The sequence below is a fragment of the Microcaecilia unicolor genome, chromosome 3, assembly GCF_901765095.1.
Source record: "Microcaecilia unicolor chromosome 3, aMicUni1.1, whole genome shotgun sequence".
NCBI lineage: Eukaryota > Metazoa > Chordata > Amphibia > Gymnophiona > Siphonopidae > Microcaecilia > Microcaecilia unicolor.
In genome coordinates, this window is record NC_044033.1 from 86,948,628 (window position 1) to 86,965,505 (window position 16,878).

General features: G+C 48.1%; 1 protein-coding gene across 4 annotated transcripts in view; it reads left to right on the forward strand.

Moving 5' to 3' along the window:
* PELI1 (pellino E3 ubiquitin protein ligase 1) overlaps window positions 1-16,878 on the forward strand; it is a 170,913-nt gene that overhangs the window by 109,657 nt on the left and 44,378 nt on the right. For all 4 annotated transcript variants that reach the window (XM_030196147.1, XM_030196148.1, XM_030196151.1 and 1 more), the window contains exon 2: window positions 11,296-11,441. In XM_030196147.1, the coding sequence (XP_030052007.1) occupies window positions 11,371-11,441 (71 nt within the window). In that variant the 5' untranslated portion in view covers window positions 11,296-11,370. The remainder of the gene's footprint in view (window positions 1-11,295; window positions 11,442-16,878) is intronic.

A 16,878-nucleotide genomic window follows, 5' to 3' on the forward strand; every position in this document is an offset into this window, starting at 1 on the left:
ACACAAATGAAACGGGGGCTAGCAAGGTTTTCCTCAGAGTGTGTATGTTTGAGAGAGAGAGAGAGTGTGTGTGAGAGAGAGAGTGAATGTGCGAGTGTGTGTGTGAGAGAGAGAGAGTGAGTCTGGGTGCGAGTGTGTGTGTGAGAATGAGTGTGTGTGCAAGTGCGTATGTGAGACAGTGTGAGAGAGAGAAAGTGTGTTTCACACAGATAGTGTGTGCGAGAGAGAGAGTGTTTGTGTGTGTGAGACACAGACTCTCTTTGAGACTGAGTGTATGAGACCAAGAGTGTGTGAGTGACTGTTTGACACATAGAGAGTGAATGTAACATAGTAGATAATGGCAGAAAAAGACCTGCACGGTCCATCCAGTCTGCCCAGTTATATGTGCTACTTTTTGTGTATACCCTACTTTGATTTGTACCTGTGCTCTTCAGGGCACAGACCGTATAAGTCTGCCCAGCACTATCCCTGCCTCCCACCACCGGCTCTGGCATAGACAGTATAAGTCTGCCCAGCACTATCCCCGCCTCCCAACCACCAGTCCCGTCTCCCACCACCGACTCTGGCACAGACTGTATAAGTTTGCCCAGCACTATCCCTGCCTCCTAACCACCAGCCCTGCCTCCCACCACCGGCTTTGCCACCCGATCTCGACTAAGCTCCTGAGGATCATAGTCGAGATCGGGTGGCAGAATGTGATACAGTGTGAGACATAGAGTGTGTGAGAGACAGTGAGGCATATTTTCAAAGCACTTAGCCTTCCAAAGTTCCATAGGTTTCTATGGAACTTTGGTAGGCTAAGTGCTTTGAAAATATGCCTCAGTGTGTGAGAGTGAGAGAGAGAAAGACATTGACTGTGAGAGAGAGAGAGTGTGTGACAGAGATACCTCCCCCCCCCTCTCTCTGGTGTCAGGCCCCCCCCCCCCTCTCTCTCTAGTGTCTGAGCATTACTGTGCAGGACGCTGAGCTCTGGCTGTGCTTCAAGGAACTGACCAATCCTATTTAATAGAATGCACCTCCAACATTCTGAAGCAGAGAAACCTCGTGTGGTTGGTCACTTCTGCTTGTGACGAACCCGGAAGTACGTGATGTTAGTTCAGGAGATGGATACAGAGAGCAGGAATACCTCAGTCATGCAGTCAGCTTCAGAATGTTGGAGGTGCGTTTTATTATATAGGATATTTCTCTCTTATTTTCTTAAGGTGAAATTCCTAACCTGTTTACCCTATATTTTACTCCCCTGCTGCATTGTACATTTACAATGTGTGATTTGAAATGTATCCAGTTTGTGTCTGAAGCAACCTCAAACACTTAAGCATCATGTTTTTGATCTAATTGGATTGCCTAGATGGCACAGTAAAGATATTGAGGTCTAGTTTGAAGTGTGTGGTAATACAGTGCAACATTTATTTTTTCTTCAAAATTCAGACATTTCCATACTGTGCTGTGATTTCAAATTTCCTTCTAAGCGAATTATCTAAAAAGTCAAGTTACTAGGATGTTGGCTCTGAAGATTTTCTCATCAGGGCAATTCCATAAATCTGCACCTCAATCTAGGTGTCCCAATGTCGTGTGCTTAGCGCCAATTCTATAACAGCATTTTGGTGCCAGTATCTCTATATATAAAAGGCACCACCAACGTTCTAATGAAGCCTCCAGCCGGAAGTGTGAAGGGGGAGAGATATCCGGTTTCTCCATGAGTGTCTGCCCCGCCCTCGCTCTCTCTGTAACACAAACAGTGAAGGAAAACACAGCAAAGCACGAAATCAAATCGCTCTCTCTGTAACAGTGAAGGACTCAGAGGCGGGAGGGGAGAGAGGGCAGAAGCCCTCACTATCTCTGTAACACAAACACAGCACAGCAGGAAACATAACACTGAAGGACTCGACTCCGAGGGGGGGAAGGGACAGAGAGGACACAGCACAGGGGAAGGGAGAGAGGGCAGAGGGCAGGGACACACACACTCCCACATGCACACAGAAGAAAACCTTGCTAGCCCCCCGTTTCATTTGCATCAGAAACGGGGCTTTTTTACTAGTTTTGTTATAAAATGCTAGCTTCCTTGTCATCAAGCAGATGAAGCCATTACGTATGGGTTGTGTCCATCAACCAGCAGTGGGAGATAGAGAGCACTCAACTTTTCACAGTGCCTCATGGCCAGCCAGCTCCACTGCCTCTTCAGAATTCTCTATCTCCCCAAGCAGGGTGGCTGCAGCTTCTTCGAGCTCCATCAAAAATCTGCCTGGGGGTGGCTCCTGGCTTGCCAGTTGTTAGCCGGGGTGTTAGAGGCTATAGCAGCTTCATTTTGAAGGCACATAGGCTAGCCCTTTTCCTGCCTTACCCATGCCCCCGTGGATGTGGACATATTAGCTTGCTTTTCCCTGTCCTTTCCCACTCAGTGGATGCAGGCACATTGGTTCGCCTTTCCCTGCCTTTCCCACTCATCTGAGCCTCCAGAGTTCTTATTACCTCTGCTTTCCTCACAGCATTAAAAAAAAAAATGGAACAGAGGTTTTCCTTTGATTCTTCTATGGGACTGGAGCTGTGATACTCAGTCCGGTGAGGTGTTTTCTAACTCCTCCGGGGTGGGCCCCCGATCGGGGCGTTTTTGGCGTGAAACCGCCATTTTGAATTTTCCCGCCGTTTTCGGCGATGGCTGCAGAGAATGTAAAGCGCTGTTCCCGGTGTGGCAAGCGCAAATCAGCAGCGGGGCTCTGTAAATCGTGCTGTACAGGTGTAAGAGCCGGCCCGAGCATGGCGAGCGATGATTCTTCCCGCTCAGAGCTGGCAGAGACGGAGAGCCCTGAGCCCAGGGGGGGGGGGGGACCTTGAATTGATGCTTTTCAGGGAGCGGCTAGCCCCGGGCGGGATCTGGGTGCCCAGGGCGAGTTTTTCTCCCCTGATTTTGTGTTGTTATTGCATAAAGCATACATGCTGAAAAGAGCTCTCCCTCAAGGGTCGTCTGAGGCTGCCTCTATTGTCCCCCCCCCCCTTCCTGGTGGATTCCGGCCTGGGACTGGCCGCTGAGGCTATTTTCCATGATAATTGGCATAAAGAAAAGCGTAGAAGGGCTAATTCCCCTTCAGATTGTGGTGCACCTCCTTCCCCCCCCCTCCCGTGGCCGGGCTGTGAGGATTCGGAGAGTTCTGGCAGGCCTTCGTGGTCTGAGGAGCCAGTCAGGTGCAGAATTACCACAGGATCTGGATGATCCCTCCGCGGTGAGGATTTTCCACCGTGATGAGCTGCCAGCGCTTATTTCAGATGCCCTACAGGTCCTTTCTATTGAAGAGCCTGACAGTGGCATGGCCTCCTCTGTGAATCCTAGGATGGCTAGTACCAAAAAGCCTGCTCGAGCCTTTCCTTTGCATGACTCCATCCAAGAGCTTATTTCCGCTCAGTGGGCTGACCCCGAGGGACCTTTGAAAGTTTCCAAGGCTATGGGGCAATTGTACCCTCTGCGTGAGGAGCATTTGGCTCGCTTTGCAATGCCTAAAGTAGATGCCCTAGTCACTGCGGTGACAAAGAGAACTACCCTCCCTGTGGAAGGAGGAGTTGCCCTGAAGGATATACAAGACCTTAGGCTGGAAGCAGCACTTAAACGGTCCTTTGAAATTGCAGGTCTTACTGTTCGGGTGTCTGCATGCAGTTGTTATGCTGCTAGAGCCTGCCTGGTGTGGTTGCAACAGGCAGTGGAACAGCCCGGAGATGGAGCGGAGCCCTTCTCGGATGCGGCTCCGCGGCTGGAGTCAGCCTTGTCCTTTTTGGCTGATGCCCTTTATGATATTGTCAGAGCTTCGGCTAAACAAATGGCAGTAGCAGTGGCGGCTCGCCGTCTTATTTGGCTATGAAATTGGGCAGTGGACATGGCCTCTAAGCAAAGGTTGGTGAAGTTGCCCTTTCAAGGCCTTCTCCTATTTGGTGAGGAGTTGTAAAAAAAAATTGTTAAAGGCCTGGGAGATCTTAAACCCCAGCACTTGCCCGAAGATAGGCCGAGGCCTTCCTCCAAGGGCCAGGCGGTCCACTCCTCTTATAGACCTCGCTTCCGTGAAGCTAGAAGGTACCACCCAGGGCGTTCTGCTGGGTTCACTTCTCGTGCCCGTTTTTCAGCAGAGGAACTCCTTTCGCTCGGACAAGCGTTCCGCAGCCACCGGCTCTAGGCCTGGAGTTCAGGGGCGACCCTCTCAATGATGGTGCGCCTGCCCCCTGCTCGCTTCCTGTCATCGGAGTACGTCTTTCCCTCTTTGCCGAGGAGTGGGCCAATATTTCCTCAGATCAGTGGGTTCTGGACCTGATCAGAGATGGCTACAGAATAGAATTCAACGCCCCAGTAAGAGACGTGTTTGTGGAGACCCGATGCAGTTCTGCCGCCAAACGGGCGGCGGTAGAGGAGACTTTGCAAGGTCTGATTCAGTTAGGGGCCGTGTCCCCGGTACCTCCCGCCGAACACGGCTACGGCTGATACTCCATCTACTTTGTGGTGCCGCGAAAAGGTGGGTCTTTTCGCCCTATTCTGGGCTTAAAAGAATTAAACAAGTCCCTGAGAGTGTGGCATTTCCTCATGGAAACCCTGCGCTCCGTCATTGCTGCGGTACAGCCAGGAGAGTTTCTCACGTCTGTAGACCTGAAAGAAGCATACTTGCACAAACCAATTTGGCCCCCGCACCAGAGGTTTCTGAGGTTTGCGGTGTTGGGAAAGCATTTCCAGTTCCGGGCCTTGCCTTTTGGCCTCGCCACAGCTCCCCGAACCTTTTCGAAGGTAATGGTAGTAGTAGCTGCTTTGCTCAGGCGAGAAGGTATCAGGGTTCACCTGTACCTAGACAACTGACTCATCAGAGCAGACTGTGAAACAGAGAGCTATCAAGCTACAGCCAGAGTGGTCTCAGTACTTCAATCTCTAGGCTGGGTCGTCAATATGGCCAAAAGTCACCTGACCCCCTCGCAAAATCTAGAATATTTGGGGGCCAGGTTCGACACAGACTCGGGCTGTGTATACCTACCCGAGCTAAGGCGGTGCAAGCTTCAGAATCAGGTCCGTCTACTCCTGAGAATGCCCCGCCCGCGAGCTTGGGACATTGTCCAGCTGCTGGGATCGATGACAGCCACATTGGAAGTGGTGCCCTGGGCAAGAGCGCACCTGAGACCTCTACAGTATTCCCTACTTCAAAGATGGTCTCCAGTTTCTCAGGATTATCAATGCAGACTTTCTTGGCTCCCTGCGGCCTGACTCAGCATGGAGTGGTGGCTCTCAGACAGCTTGCTGCGGCGAGGAATGCTGCTGGCGCTCCCCGATTGGTGTCTAGTAGTGACAGATGCCACCCTGAAGGGCTGGGGTGCACATTGCAAGGGGAAGCATGCCCAGGGTCTATGGACACCCGAGGAGTCGGAGTGGTCCATCAACCGCCTGGAGTTGAAAGCGGTGTTTCAGGCGCTTCTGGCCTTTCAAGTGACCCTGGAAGGATTGGCTGTCAGAGTGATGTCGGACAACATGACAGCAGTGGCCTACATAAATCGACAAGGCAGCACTCAGTACAGAGCACTGGCCGCGCAGGCCGAACAGATTTGCCACTGGGCCGAGCTGCATCTTCAGTTTCTGTCGGCAGTTCACATTGCAGGTCAGAGCAACGTGCAAGCCAATTATCTAAGCAGGCATCAGATCGATCCAGCAGAATGGGAACTAGCAGACGAAGTATTCCTGCTGATATGTTCCAAATGGGGCAAGCCCGTGATGGATCAAGTTCAAATGCCAAAGTCCTGTGCTTCTTCAGCAGACGGAGAGATCCTCGACTTGACTCAGCCCTGGCCTCCGGGCCTACTATATGTGTTCCCTCCGTGGCCCTTGATAGGGCGCGTGCTCCTACGGATTCGGCTGCACCCAGGAGAAGTGGTCCTCATCGCCCCGGATTGGCCCAGGAGGCCTTGGTATGCGGACCTCCGACAGATGCTAGTGGAGGCTCCCCTTCCTTTACCTCTGGTACCGAACCTGTTGTCACTGGGCCCAGTCGCGATGGAGGATGCCTGCCTCTTTGGTCTTATGGCATGGCGATTGAGAGGGCGCAATTGAGGGACAAAGGCTATTCAAACACAGTCATTTCCACTCTCCTTCAGGCCCGCAAGCGTTCCACTTCCGTGGCTTATGCCAGGATTTGGCACCAGTTTCAGTCTTGGTGTGCTTCAAAAGCGATCACACCCATGCGGGCTCCTGTCTCGCCGATTCTGGACTTTTTGCAGGATGGTGTACAAATAGGCTTGGCCTATAATTCCCTGCGGGTGCAAGTGGCAGCGTTGGCCTCTCTTCATGGTAAGGTTGAAGGCGTGTCTTTAGCTGCTCATCCAGATGTGGCACGGTTTCTTAGTGAGGTGCTTCGGCCTTCCGTGCGAGCACCCTGTCCAGCTTGGAACCTGGGGCTAGTTTTGAAGACCCTGCAGGCTTCACCTTTTGAGCCACTTCGGCGAGCATCGGAGAAAGATTTAACACTAAAGGCCGTTTTTCTTGTGGCCATTACTTCGGCGAGACGGGTGTCAGAGCTCCAGGCGCTGTCCTGTAGAGACCCATTTCTGCAATTCTCAGAGTCCGGGGTCATGGTTCGGACCGTGCCTTCCTTCATGCCTAAGGTGGTTTCAGCGTTTCACCTAAACCAGCCTATTTTCTTGCCCTCCTTTGATAAGGAGGAGTTTCCAGAATCTTTTGGGCAATTGCACCTGTTGGATGTGCGCAGGACTCTGCTGCAGTATCTGCGAGTTACTATCTCTTTCAGGATCTATGATCATCTGTTTGTTTTGCTATCAGGTCCTCGCAGAGGGTCTCCAGCGTCTAAAGCCACTATTGCCCGCTGGCTCAAAGAAACTATCTTTTCAGCTTATCTGCTTGCCGGCCGGTCTCCGCCTGTAGCCTTTTAAGGCGCATTCTACCAGAGCGATTTCTTCCTCTTGGGCTGAAACTGGAGCACTCTCTCGTCAAGAGATATGCAGTGCAGCAACATGGGCTTCTAAGCTCTCTTTTGCCCGACATTACAGGCTGGATGTGGCTGCTAGGAGGGATGCGCGTTTTGGAGCACAAGTGCTAGCGCGTGGTGTGACCTGTTCCCACCCTATATAGGGATTGCTTTGTTACATCCCATACGTAATGACTTCATCTGCTTGATGACAAGGAAGGGAAAATTAGGTTCTTACCTTGGTAATTTTCTTTCCTTTAGTCATAGCAGATGAAGCCATGAGCCCTCCCTGTATGATTGTCTGTATGCTGTGAATCTGTTTCAGGTTCTGTTCTTGTTTGCTGAAGTTCCTTCCTTGGGAGAAAGTTGGAAAACAGTCTTCAGGATTCATGTTCACTTATAGGAGGATGAGTCCATTCCCTCCAGTTTATATTTTGGAGGATGAGTTTATTCCCTCCAGGAGGTTGCGTGTATCCCCTCCAGTTATACAATAAGGAGGATGTGTTCATTCCCTCCAGGAGGATGTGTTCATTCCCTCCTTTTGAGTTCATGCCCTTGTTAAGGGGCCATCGTTCGCTGTGAGGAAAGTTCATGTTATTCCCATTGCGGTTTGCCATACTGCTTTGGAAGCTTCAAATACTGAAGAGGCAGTGGAGCTGGCTGGCCATGAGGCACTGTGAAAAGTTGAGTGCTCTCTATCTCCCCCTGCTGGTTGATGGACACAACCCATACGTAATGTCTTCATCTGCTATGACTAAAGGAAAGAAAATTACCAAGGTAAGAACCTAATTTTCCCGTATGTTGGCATTAGAGGCCTACCAAGTTTGTTTTGGCATGGAAACCAGCCCGAAATCTCTGTTCAGCCTTGTTTTGGTTTCAGCTGAAAAAAAATGCCTGTGTATTTTCGGCTGGAACTGAAACTGTGTGCAGCCCTCACTCTCTCCTCCTCCCCCCCCCTGACCAAAAACAGACCCCCTCCTGTACCCAGTAGTGGGCACGGGAGCAATCCCTACTCGCTCTTGTGCACAACTGGTTCTAATTACAAAATGACTGCCATGATCTCCAGCGGCAGTGTTACGAGACTGCCACTGGAAGTCCCAGAAGACATTTTGAAGCAGGAGCTGGAGCGAATGGAGATCACTCCTGTGCCCACTACTCACCACTCCAGGAGAGGGCTGCCACTGGGGGGGAGGGGTGCTGCAAATGGCAGGTGGGTCTGGGAGAGAGGCTGCTGCTAGTGAGTGGCTCCAGAAGGGGAGCATGTCTTGATTGGTGGAGGGAGGTCAGCTTCATTTTTTCTTTGGTTTTGGCTGAAACTTAGCGGCCAATTTCAGTTGCACATTTGGTTTCAACAGAAACTAAGATCCGAATTCATTCGAGCTCTAGTTTGCATTGGAAACACCCATGTTTCGGCTCACCCTCTTAGACCATGTCAATGCAAGTATAAGTTGGTGTGCCTGGGTGCTCTAAGTGTCGTATAATTTATAGTATTTTATAAACTACAAACATAACTGGGAGACAGGCCCATGCTCTTCCCATGTTCCACTCATGCCTTATAGTTAGGCACTATGGCACTTAGGTGTTATCTTATAGAATGGACCCTAGTGCACATAGGCACCTGTCTATTAATGGCACCTTTGATGTGCGTAACTGACATGTCCTGTAATCTCCAGCTTATAGAATTGCTCTGTATGGGGCCCTTTTACTAAGCTGTGTAGGCACCTACGCGCACCCAACATGCGCCAGTTTGCAGTTACTGCCCAGCTACCGCAAGGCCCAAGCAGTAATTTCGTTTTTTATGTGTGTCCGGTACACGTGCTAGAAAATAATTTTTATTTTCCTGTGCGTGGCGGAAACCGAACGATAATCGTCATTCTGTGTGCGTAGACGATTACTGCGTGAGACCTTACCACTAAGTCAGTGGCTGGCGGTAGGGTCTCAGATCCAGAATGAACGCGTGCCAATTTTTATTTTGCCGCACGTCTATTTTCAGCAAAAAATTTAAAAAGGCCTTTTTTACAGGCACGCTGAAAAATGGATCTGCAAATGCCCAAAACACACGCCTACATTAGTGCAGCCTATTTTTCGGTGTACCTTAGTAAAAGGGCTCCTATGTGTTTTAATCATGAGACAGTCTTAAAATCTGAATTTATGACAAATGTAATTCATCAAAAATCTGACTTGCTTTCCTGATATCCAGAGTAAGATGATGATAAAATCTAATAGGTAACACACAGTACAACATACAATATAAAAAAAAAATTGCCCTAAGATGTAATTATTTAGTTTCCGTGTTTAGTTCATGGCCATCTTACACCGGATTTAATACATTATTGAAATATCAAGGTTGCAGCCGTCAAAAATGTTTAAATTTGAAACTGTGACTTGCTTGGTGGCACAAACATACGCAGTAAATGAAGTCAGAAAAAGATCTCCATGGTCCATCCTGTCTGGCCAAGGCAGCCAGAGTCGTACTTACCACTCTGCAGGTTACACTCAGTGGGACTAGATTGATTCTTGTCTCGGTTCCTTGCTCCCGATGTCAGCCTTCACTCGATAGCGAACCTAGTGGCCTGACTTAGGATACATGTAGCCACGTTCTGGAGGCAGCAGTGGTTTGTGGCCCCTGGCCAAGGATTATTACTATAGTGGCTGGGCTGAGATAGGGAAGGTATATAAAATAACCCTGGCTAATTACAAATGAAGGCATATGACACTGTAGCCCAGAGGTCTCAAACTCATTTTACTACACAGCACATATCTTAATGTAGGGTTGCAGTTGCAGAAAAACTGCTGTAAGTGAGCTGACTAACTTTGTGGGAGGGGTTCCTCCCTTCAGTGTGGTAAATGATGGGAAAGGAGGGGTAAGGCTTCAGTTGATAGACCAATAGAGTTGAAAAGGGATTAAAAAAATATTTTGAGGTCTGTGTGCACCTTCATTATGCATGAATTTTCTCACACAAGTTTACTTATTCTTTAATATGTATTCATTTGAGACTTATTCACTTTGAGCCCCACAGATCAACTCCTCCACGCTCAACTATCCATCCCATCTCCCACATCTGTGCTCTGCCCCCTTCTCTCCACATATGTTCCCTTCTTCTCAGACTTAATCACTCATCCACTCTTAGACCCTCAGAAGGTGAGAAGCTTCTCTTCACACCTCCCATGCCAAGCTTCTGTTTATGCATTTCTTCTCCACTCCTTCCCATGTGGTCCTTACCCCCTACCTGTTGCCGCCACTGTGGTGCAGTAATGAGGCACTTTAGCACCACCAGTAGAGTCTTTGAACCTCTGCGTTCAAGCTGCTACCACGCCCTTCACCTCGACAAAGTATGAGTCAGATGAGACAGGATCCAGCAGCGAGTTCAGCATAGAAGCTCAAAGCACTGAAGCCACCTGTATTGCACTAATCCTGCGCTAATCAGTTAGTGTGTGGTAATGTGCTAACTGATTTGCACTGACATCCACTCTCCACCCCCCCCCCCCCCCCCACACATACACACAGACATGCCCCTCTAAGAAAACTTTAGAAATACTTTTTAGCATGTGGTTTGCGCACACACATTGGGATTTTGCATAGGACGCCTCAGCGCATTCCATTGTAAGCCCTTTTAAGATGCAGTAAGTGCATGCTTGTGCTTACTGCAGCTTGGTAAAAGGATCCCTTAATCTGATTTAAAAAAAAAAAGAATATAAAAAATACAAGTGTAGGTTATTAAGTATTCTTATCTTCACATTCTCAAATGGTCCCATCATATGCAAAGTGTTTCTGAAGCCAGTGCTGGAGTATCGTTTATTGTTTAATATACTGCCTCTAAAAATGGCATATATCAAAGCAGTTTACAATTACAATAAAAAGGAAACGGAAAGGAACTCCATTTGTTAAATAGGAAAGAACAGGCAAACTGAGAAGACTTCCAAACCTAACATACTGCCCTACTATAAACCGCTTAGTACTAAACATTTGTCTCTCAATCATTCACACAAGCAGCAGTGTTCATAGCTCAGTCTCACCCGATTCTAATCCTCAAATGCCATTTGAAAGAAGTACCCCCTAGCCAATGAAAGTTTCAGTATAGTCACAATGAACATGAGTGAGCGAGAGATCCATGCACTGCTTCTATTGTATTAAGTCTTTCCTATTTATATTCCTTGTAGATAGCCTGAAAACCACACTAGTAAGAGTCACTCCAGAGCTAGCTTGAGAAACATAGATGGACATTTTTATAAATGGACTGATAGGATTGAAGCATTATGATTAAACATTCCTTCATAGTTTAACCTGTGTGGTTTGGTTGAGTGCTTGTTTTATCAGGGTTTGACCTTTTGCTCAGTTGCACTATTTTTTTGCCATTTGCAGAGCAAACGATGAAAAAGGTGTACCAAGACTCTTGACCAGATAACGGTGAATTGTGGGAAAACAACAACCAGGCCCATGTTTTCTCCTGATCAGGAAAATCACCCTGCCAAAGCACCTGTCAAATACGGTGAACTCATTGTACTAGGGTAAGTGGCATGTGGGATATGCTTGGGGTGGTGAAGGGGCTAGAACCACACATCTATAAGATGAATAGTTCAACTATTCAAAGGTCTACTGAAGAATTCAGAGTTTTTGAGGTCATTTGGCTTTGCTCTGTTAAAGTGCACTGCTGTGAAGAGCCTTTGTTACAAGTGCTTTTGGTGTGTGTCAGTCACTAGCCCAAGAGGTTTGCCAAAGGGAGAACAATCTAAAAATGTGAGACCAGTGTTATCAGATGTTGTATAACTGAAATTTGTATGATCATGAAACTTTTATATGTGTTTCTTTACATTTTATAAACCAGCAGCTAGCTGGGGTAGGGCAGAACGACTGACAGATTGGTTGAGTGGAACAGGTTAGAAAGGGCTTCCAAAGAGCTTGAGATTGACTGGTTGGGAGAGAAAAGGAGTATAAAAAGAAGACAGGTGAACTTGAGAGAGAGAGTGTGTGTATACTGGGGAGAAGCAAGTAGGTGAGGGGAGTTTGGCGGGAGGAGGAGTTAAGTGTGGAAGTGGACGTCTGCTTTATGGTTAGGGTTTCTCATTTCCACATTCCAAGAGGATCTTCAGATGCTAGCAGCACTGACTTCTTCTATCATGGTAACAACCACAGACACTGCTGTGCTGCTGCAAGTATCAGCATCCACAAGATGTTACACTGCCTCTTGGACTCCCCAGATTATTAAAATAAAATCCCTAGAAACAAAAGCCTTAGATTTGTGAGCTGTTACAGTAGCTCATGGAATTTAATGCGGAAGTAAGTTTTTCTGTATTGTAGTTTTGACTCATTATCTCTCTATATAAAACGCACCTCCAACATTCTATGAAGCCTCCACAACTCCCAACGTTCTAAATGCATGGTGGTGAAACCCACATCTCCTGAATTGACATCACGTACTTCCGGGTTCATCACAAGCAGAAGTGACCAACCACACAAGGTTTCTCGGCTTCAGAATGTTGGAGGTGCATTCTATTATATAGGATTGGTCAGTTCATTGAAGCACAGCCAGAGCTCAGTGTCCTGCACAGTAACACTCACACACCAGAGAGAGAGAAGGGGGGCCTGAAACAAGAGAGAGGGAGGGAGGGCCTGACACCAGAGAGGGGGGGAGAGTTATCTCTGTCACACACACACTCTCTCTCTCACAGTCAATGTCTTTCTCTCTCTCACTCTCACACACTCTATGTCTCACACTGTATCACATTCACTCTCTATGTGTCACACAGTCACTCACACACTCTCTTGGTCTCATACACTCAGTCTCACAGAGTCTGTGTCTCACACACACTGTATCTGTGTGAAACACACTCTTTCTCACACTGTGTCTCACATACGCACTTGCACACACTCTCATTCTCACGCACACACTCACTGTCTCTCTCACAGACACTTTCACATATTCACTCTCTCTCTCTCTCACACACAGTCACTCTCACATACACTCTCTCAAACATACACAATCTGAGGAAAACCTTGCTATCGCACGTTTCATTTGTGTCAGAAACGGGCCTTTTTTACTAGTTAAAATATAACAGATTATGCAGGATTTTAGATTTTTTTTGGTGTCTAATTTCCCTAAAAGTATATTTTATATGCCCATGTTGTACAGCCATAGCAGCTCAGCCTCCAGAGTATAGGTAGAGTTACCATACGTCCTCTTCTAAGAGGACATGTCCTCCTTTTGGACTTCTTCAGATATGCCCTTCAGGTTTTTTTTTTAGGTAATAAATAGAAATAAATCAAAACAGAGAAAAGAAAATAAGATGATACCTTTTTTATTGAACTTATCTTATTTTCTTTTCTATGTTTTGATTTATTTATTACCTTTAAAGGTGGACTAACACAGCTACCAAACCACTTAATTTTTAGGAAAATGTCCTCTATTCTTTTATGTGCCTGTAACCAACACACCCACATAATAAGTGAACTCATCTCTGGCCTGTTGGTTTTTGAACACATGGAGGTTCTAAAGAGTGAGAAAGGCATTGCTGTTCTCCTCTCTGTTTCCCTGCTGGTTGAATCTGTCAAAGGAATTTTGTTTGTGCACCACAACTTTAAACATATGTCATGCAAAGACTCTCACATGTATGTCAGAAGCCAGCCAGGGTGTTGGGGATATCCACTTCTGATAAGCAAACTGGGCTCAGACTCAGTCAAATTCAAATCTGGAGGTTTTTGAAAAATAGATTATCTACTGCTGTACTGTAGGTCAGTCACTGTTTGATGTGTGTTCATTAACTAAAAGCCATTTACACATTTGCTTCAATTTAAATATTTCTTTAGCAAAGGTAGCAACCATTTTAATTTTTTGTATCCTCTTTTTTTGTCTCTGCAAATATGAAATATGGTAACTGTAAACGTAGGGTCAGAGCAGCAGCTCACTGGTGTGGTATTAGCTTACTGATACAGATAAGTAAAAGCTGCCTTCCCTCCCCTCCCCCCCCCCCCCCCCCCCCCACACACACACACACACAAACTTCTTTCTAGGCTAGCAAACAGCTGTAATTTCAGGTTAAACAAAAGAAGACCCCAGGAAAAGAGTCCCAAGGGGGGTGACTTCTATTAGTCAAACACTGTTTCCTTTACAGGGCAGGGTCATGACCTTAAACTGCTCTGCTGACTAGCTCCGCATACCCAAAATATTCTGTTTGACCTCTAGAGTCTGTTTTGATCACCAAGAACCTAGCTTAGGCGTTTTATGCAGCTAGGAATTGAGACATATGTTACTTCCAATTATTCCAGGACACGTGTGTAGTCGTCATGTCCATCGAGCAGCAGGTGGAGATAGAGAATATAGAACTGAGCACTACTTCGTAGTCACATGCTAGCAGCCCAGTTACTCAGAATCTTCTATCTCCAGCAGGTGGATGAACAGTCTGTCTCTGGCTCCAAGGCCTTGGCTCCTGGACCAGTTGGTCAGCTGATTCCCAGTTGAGTTCAGTGTTAGAGTTAGAGCAGACTACCTGGTGGTGCGTGCTTCCCGTCTGAGATCTGCGCTTCTCCTTTCTCTACTGTTCTCAGTGTAGTGTATTATCAGCAACTGGTTAAAAAAAAAAGGTTTAAAATCCTATATAATAATTCTCACCTCCAACAGGATGTGCTTGGGACCGTGCCTGCCGGAAGTGGTCTGCTAGGCAGGCACGCACTGACATCAGTGACAGACAATTTGGCAAAGCAAAACAATCTGAGTGCTGCCCATTAGGACACAGGGTTGATAGGAGAGTTTTAAAAGACTGAAGGAAACGAAAGTGTTAAACTGGAGAAGGGGGGGGGGGGGGGAGTTGTGAATGACTGAAAGACATGCAAATTTGGGACAGGAAAACAATCCCAATGCTGGCCATTAGCACACAGGGTACATAGGAGAGTTTTAAAAGACTGAAGGAACCAAAAGTGTTCGGGGGGGGGGGGGGGGGGGGGGGGCAAGTTCTGAATGAATGAAAGAAATGAAAATTTACGAGAGGAACGCAATCTGAATGCCGGGCATTTGTACACAGGGTAGATAGGACACTTTTTTAAAAAAATGAAGGACGTGAAAGTATTACTTCCTTGTCATCAAGCAGATGAAGCCATTACGTATGGGTTATGTCCATCAACCAGCAGGGGAGATAGAGAGCACTCAAACTTTCACAGTGCCCTCTTGGCCAGCTAGCTCCACTGCCTCTTCAGTATTCTCTATCTCCCCTAGCAGGGTGGCTGCAGCTTGTTTGAGCTCCACAAAAATCTGCCGGGAGGTGGTTCCTGGCTTGCCAGTTGTTAACCGGGGTGTTGGAGGCTATAGCAGCCTCACTTTAAAGGCACATAGGTTAGCCCTTTCTCTGCCTTACCCATACCTCTGTGGATGTGGACATATTGCCTTGCTTTCCCTGTCCTTACCCACCAATAGTGGATGCAGGCATATAGGTTCGCCCTTTCCCTGCCTTTCCCACTCATCTGAGCCTCCGGAGTCTTCAATACCTCTGCTTTCCTCACAGCTTTAAAAAAAAAAAAAAAAAGTCGCGTCGCGTTTTTTAAACGCAGAGACGCTGGAACAGAGGTTTTTGACCTGATTTTCAGCAGGATTGTAGTTGTACACTAGATCCTTTGAGGTAAGAGTGTTTTCCAACTCCTCCGGGGTGGGCCCGCGATCGGGGCGATTTTGGCGCGAAACCGCCATCTTGGATTTTACCGCCGTTTTTCGGCGATGGCTGCGGACAATGTAAAGCACTGTTCCACTTGTGGCAAGCGCAAATCAGCAGCAGGGCTCTGTAAATCGTGCTGTACTGGCGTAGGAGCCGGCCCGAGCATGGCGAGCGATGTTTCTTCCCGCTCTGAGCTGGCAGCGGGCGCCATTTTGCTTACACCACATGGCGCGGCCTCCGTGGACACGGAGAGACCTGAGTCGGGTGGGGCACCTCGAGATGAGGTTATTTCAGGAGTGGCTAGCACCGGACAGGATTTGGGTGCCCAGGGTGAGATTTTCTCCCCGGATTTTCTGCTTTTGCTGCATAAAGCATACATGATGAAAAGAGCCCTTCCTCAAGGGTCGCCTGAGGCTCCTCTGATTGCCCCCCCCCCCCCCGATGGAGTCTGGCCTGGGACTGCCCAGTGAGGCTTTTTTCCCGGATGCTTGGCCTAAAGATAAGCGCAGAAGGGTTAATTCCCCTTCAGATTGTGGTCGGGGTGTGAGGATTCGGAGAACTCTGACAGACGTTCTTGGTCTGAGGAACCAGAGTCAGGTGCGGATTTACCACAGGATCTGGATGATCCCTCCGCGGTAAGGATTTTCCACCGTGATGAGCTGCCAGCGCTTATTTCAGATACCCTGCAGGCCCTCTTGATTGAAGATCCTGACAGTGGCATGGCCTCCTCGGGTAATCCCAGGATGGCTAGTACCAAGAAAGCTGCTCGGGCCTTCCCTTTGCATGACTCCATCCTAGAGCTTGTTTCGGCTCAGTGGGCTGACCCCGAGGGACCTTTGAGAGTTTCCAGGGCTATGGGGCAGTTATACCCTCTGCGTGAGGGACATATGGCTCGTTTCCAAATGCCTACAGTGGATGCCCTAGTCACTGCGGTGACAAAGAGAACTACCCTCCCTGTTGAAGGAGGTGTTGCCCTGAAGGATGCTCAAGACCGTAGGCTGGAAACAGCATTGAAACGGTCCTTTGAAATTGCAGGTCTCACTGTTCGGGCGTCTGCATGCAGCTGTTATGCTGTTAGAGCCTGCCTAGCTTGGCTGCAACAGGCAGTGGCTCAGCCCAGAGATGGAGGAGGAAAGCGGTGGGGTATCCGGATACTGGGCGTTAGGGCCACGGGGGTACATAGACTTTTGAAAGCCTAAAGGAACCCAAAGTGTGGGAAGGAGGAGGAAAAGGAGGGGAGGGAACGGGGTGAGGGGCATTAGGAACAGGGGAGGGGGCCCTGTCACACACTCTCATTCTCACACAC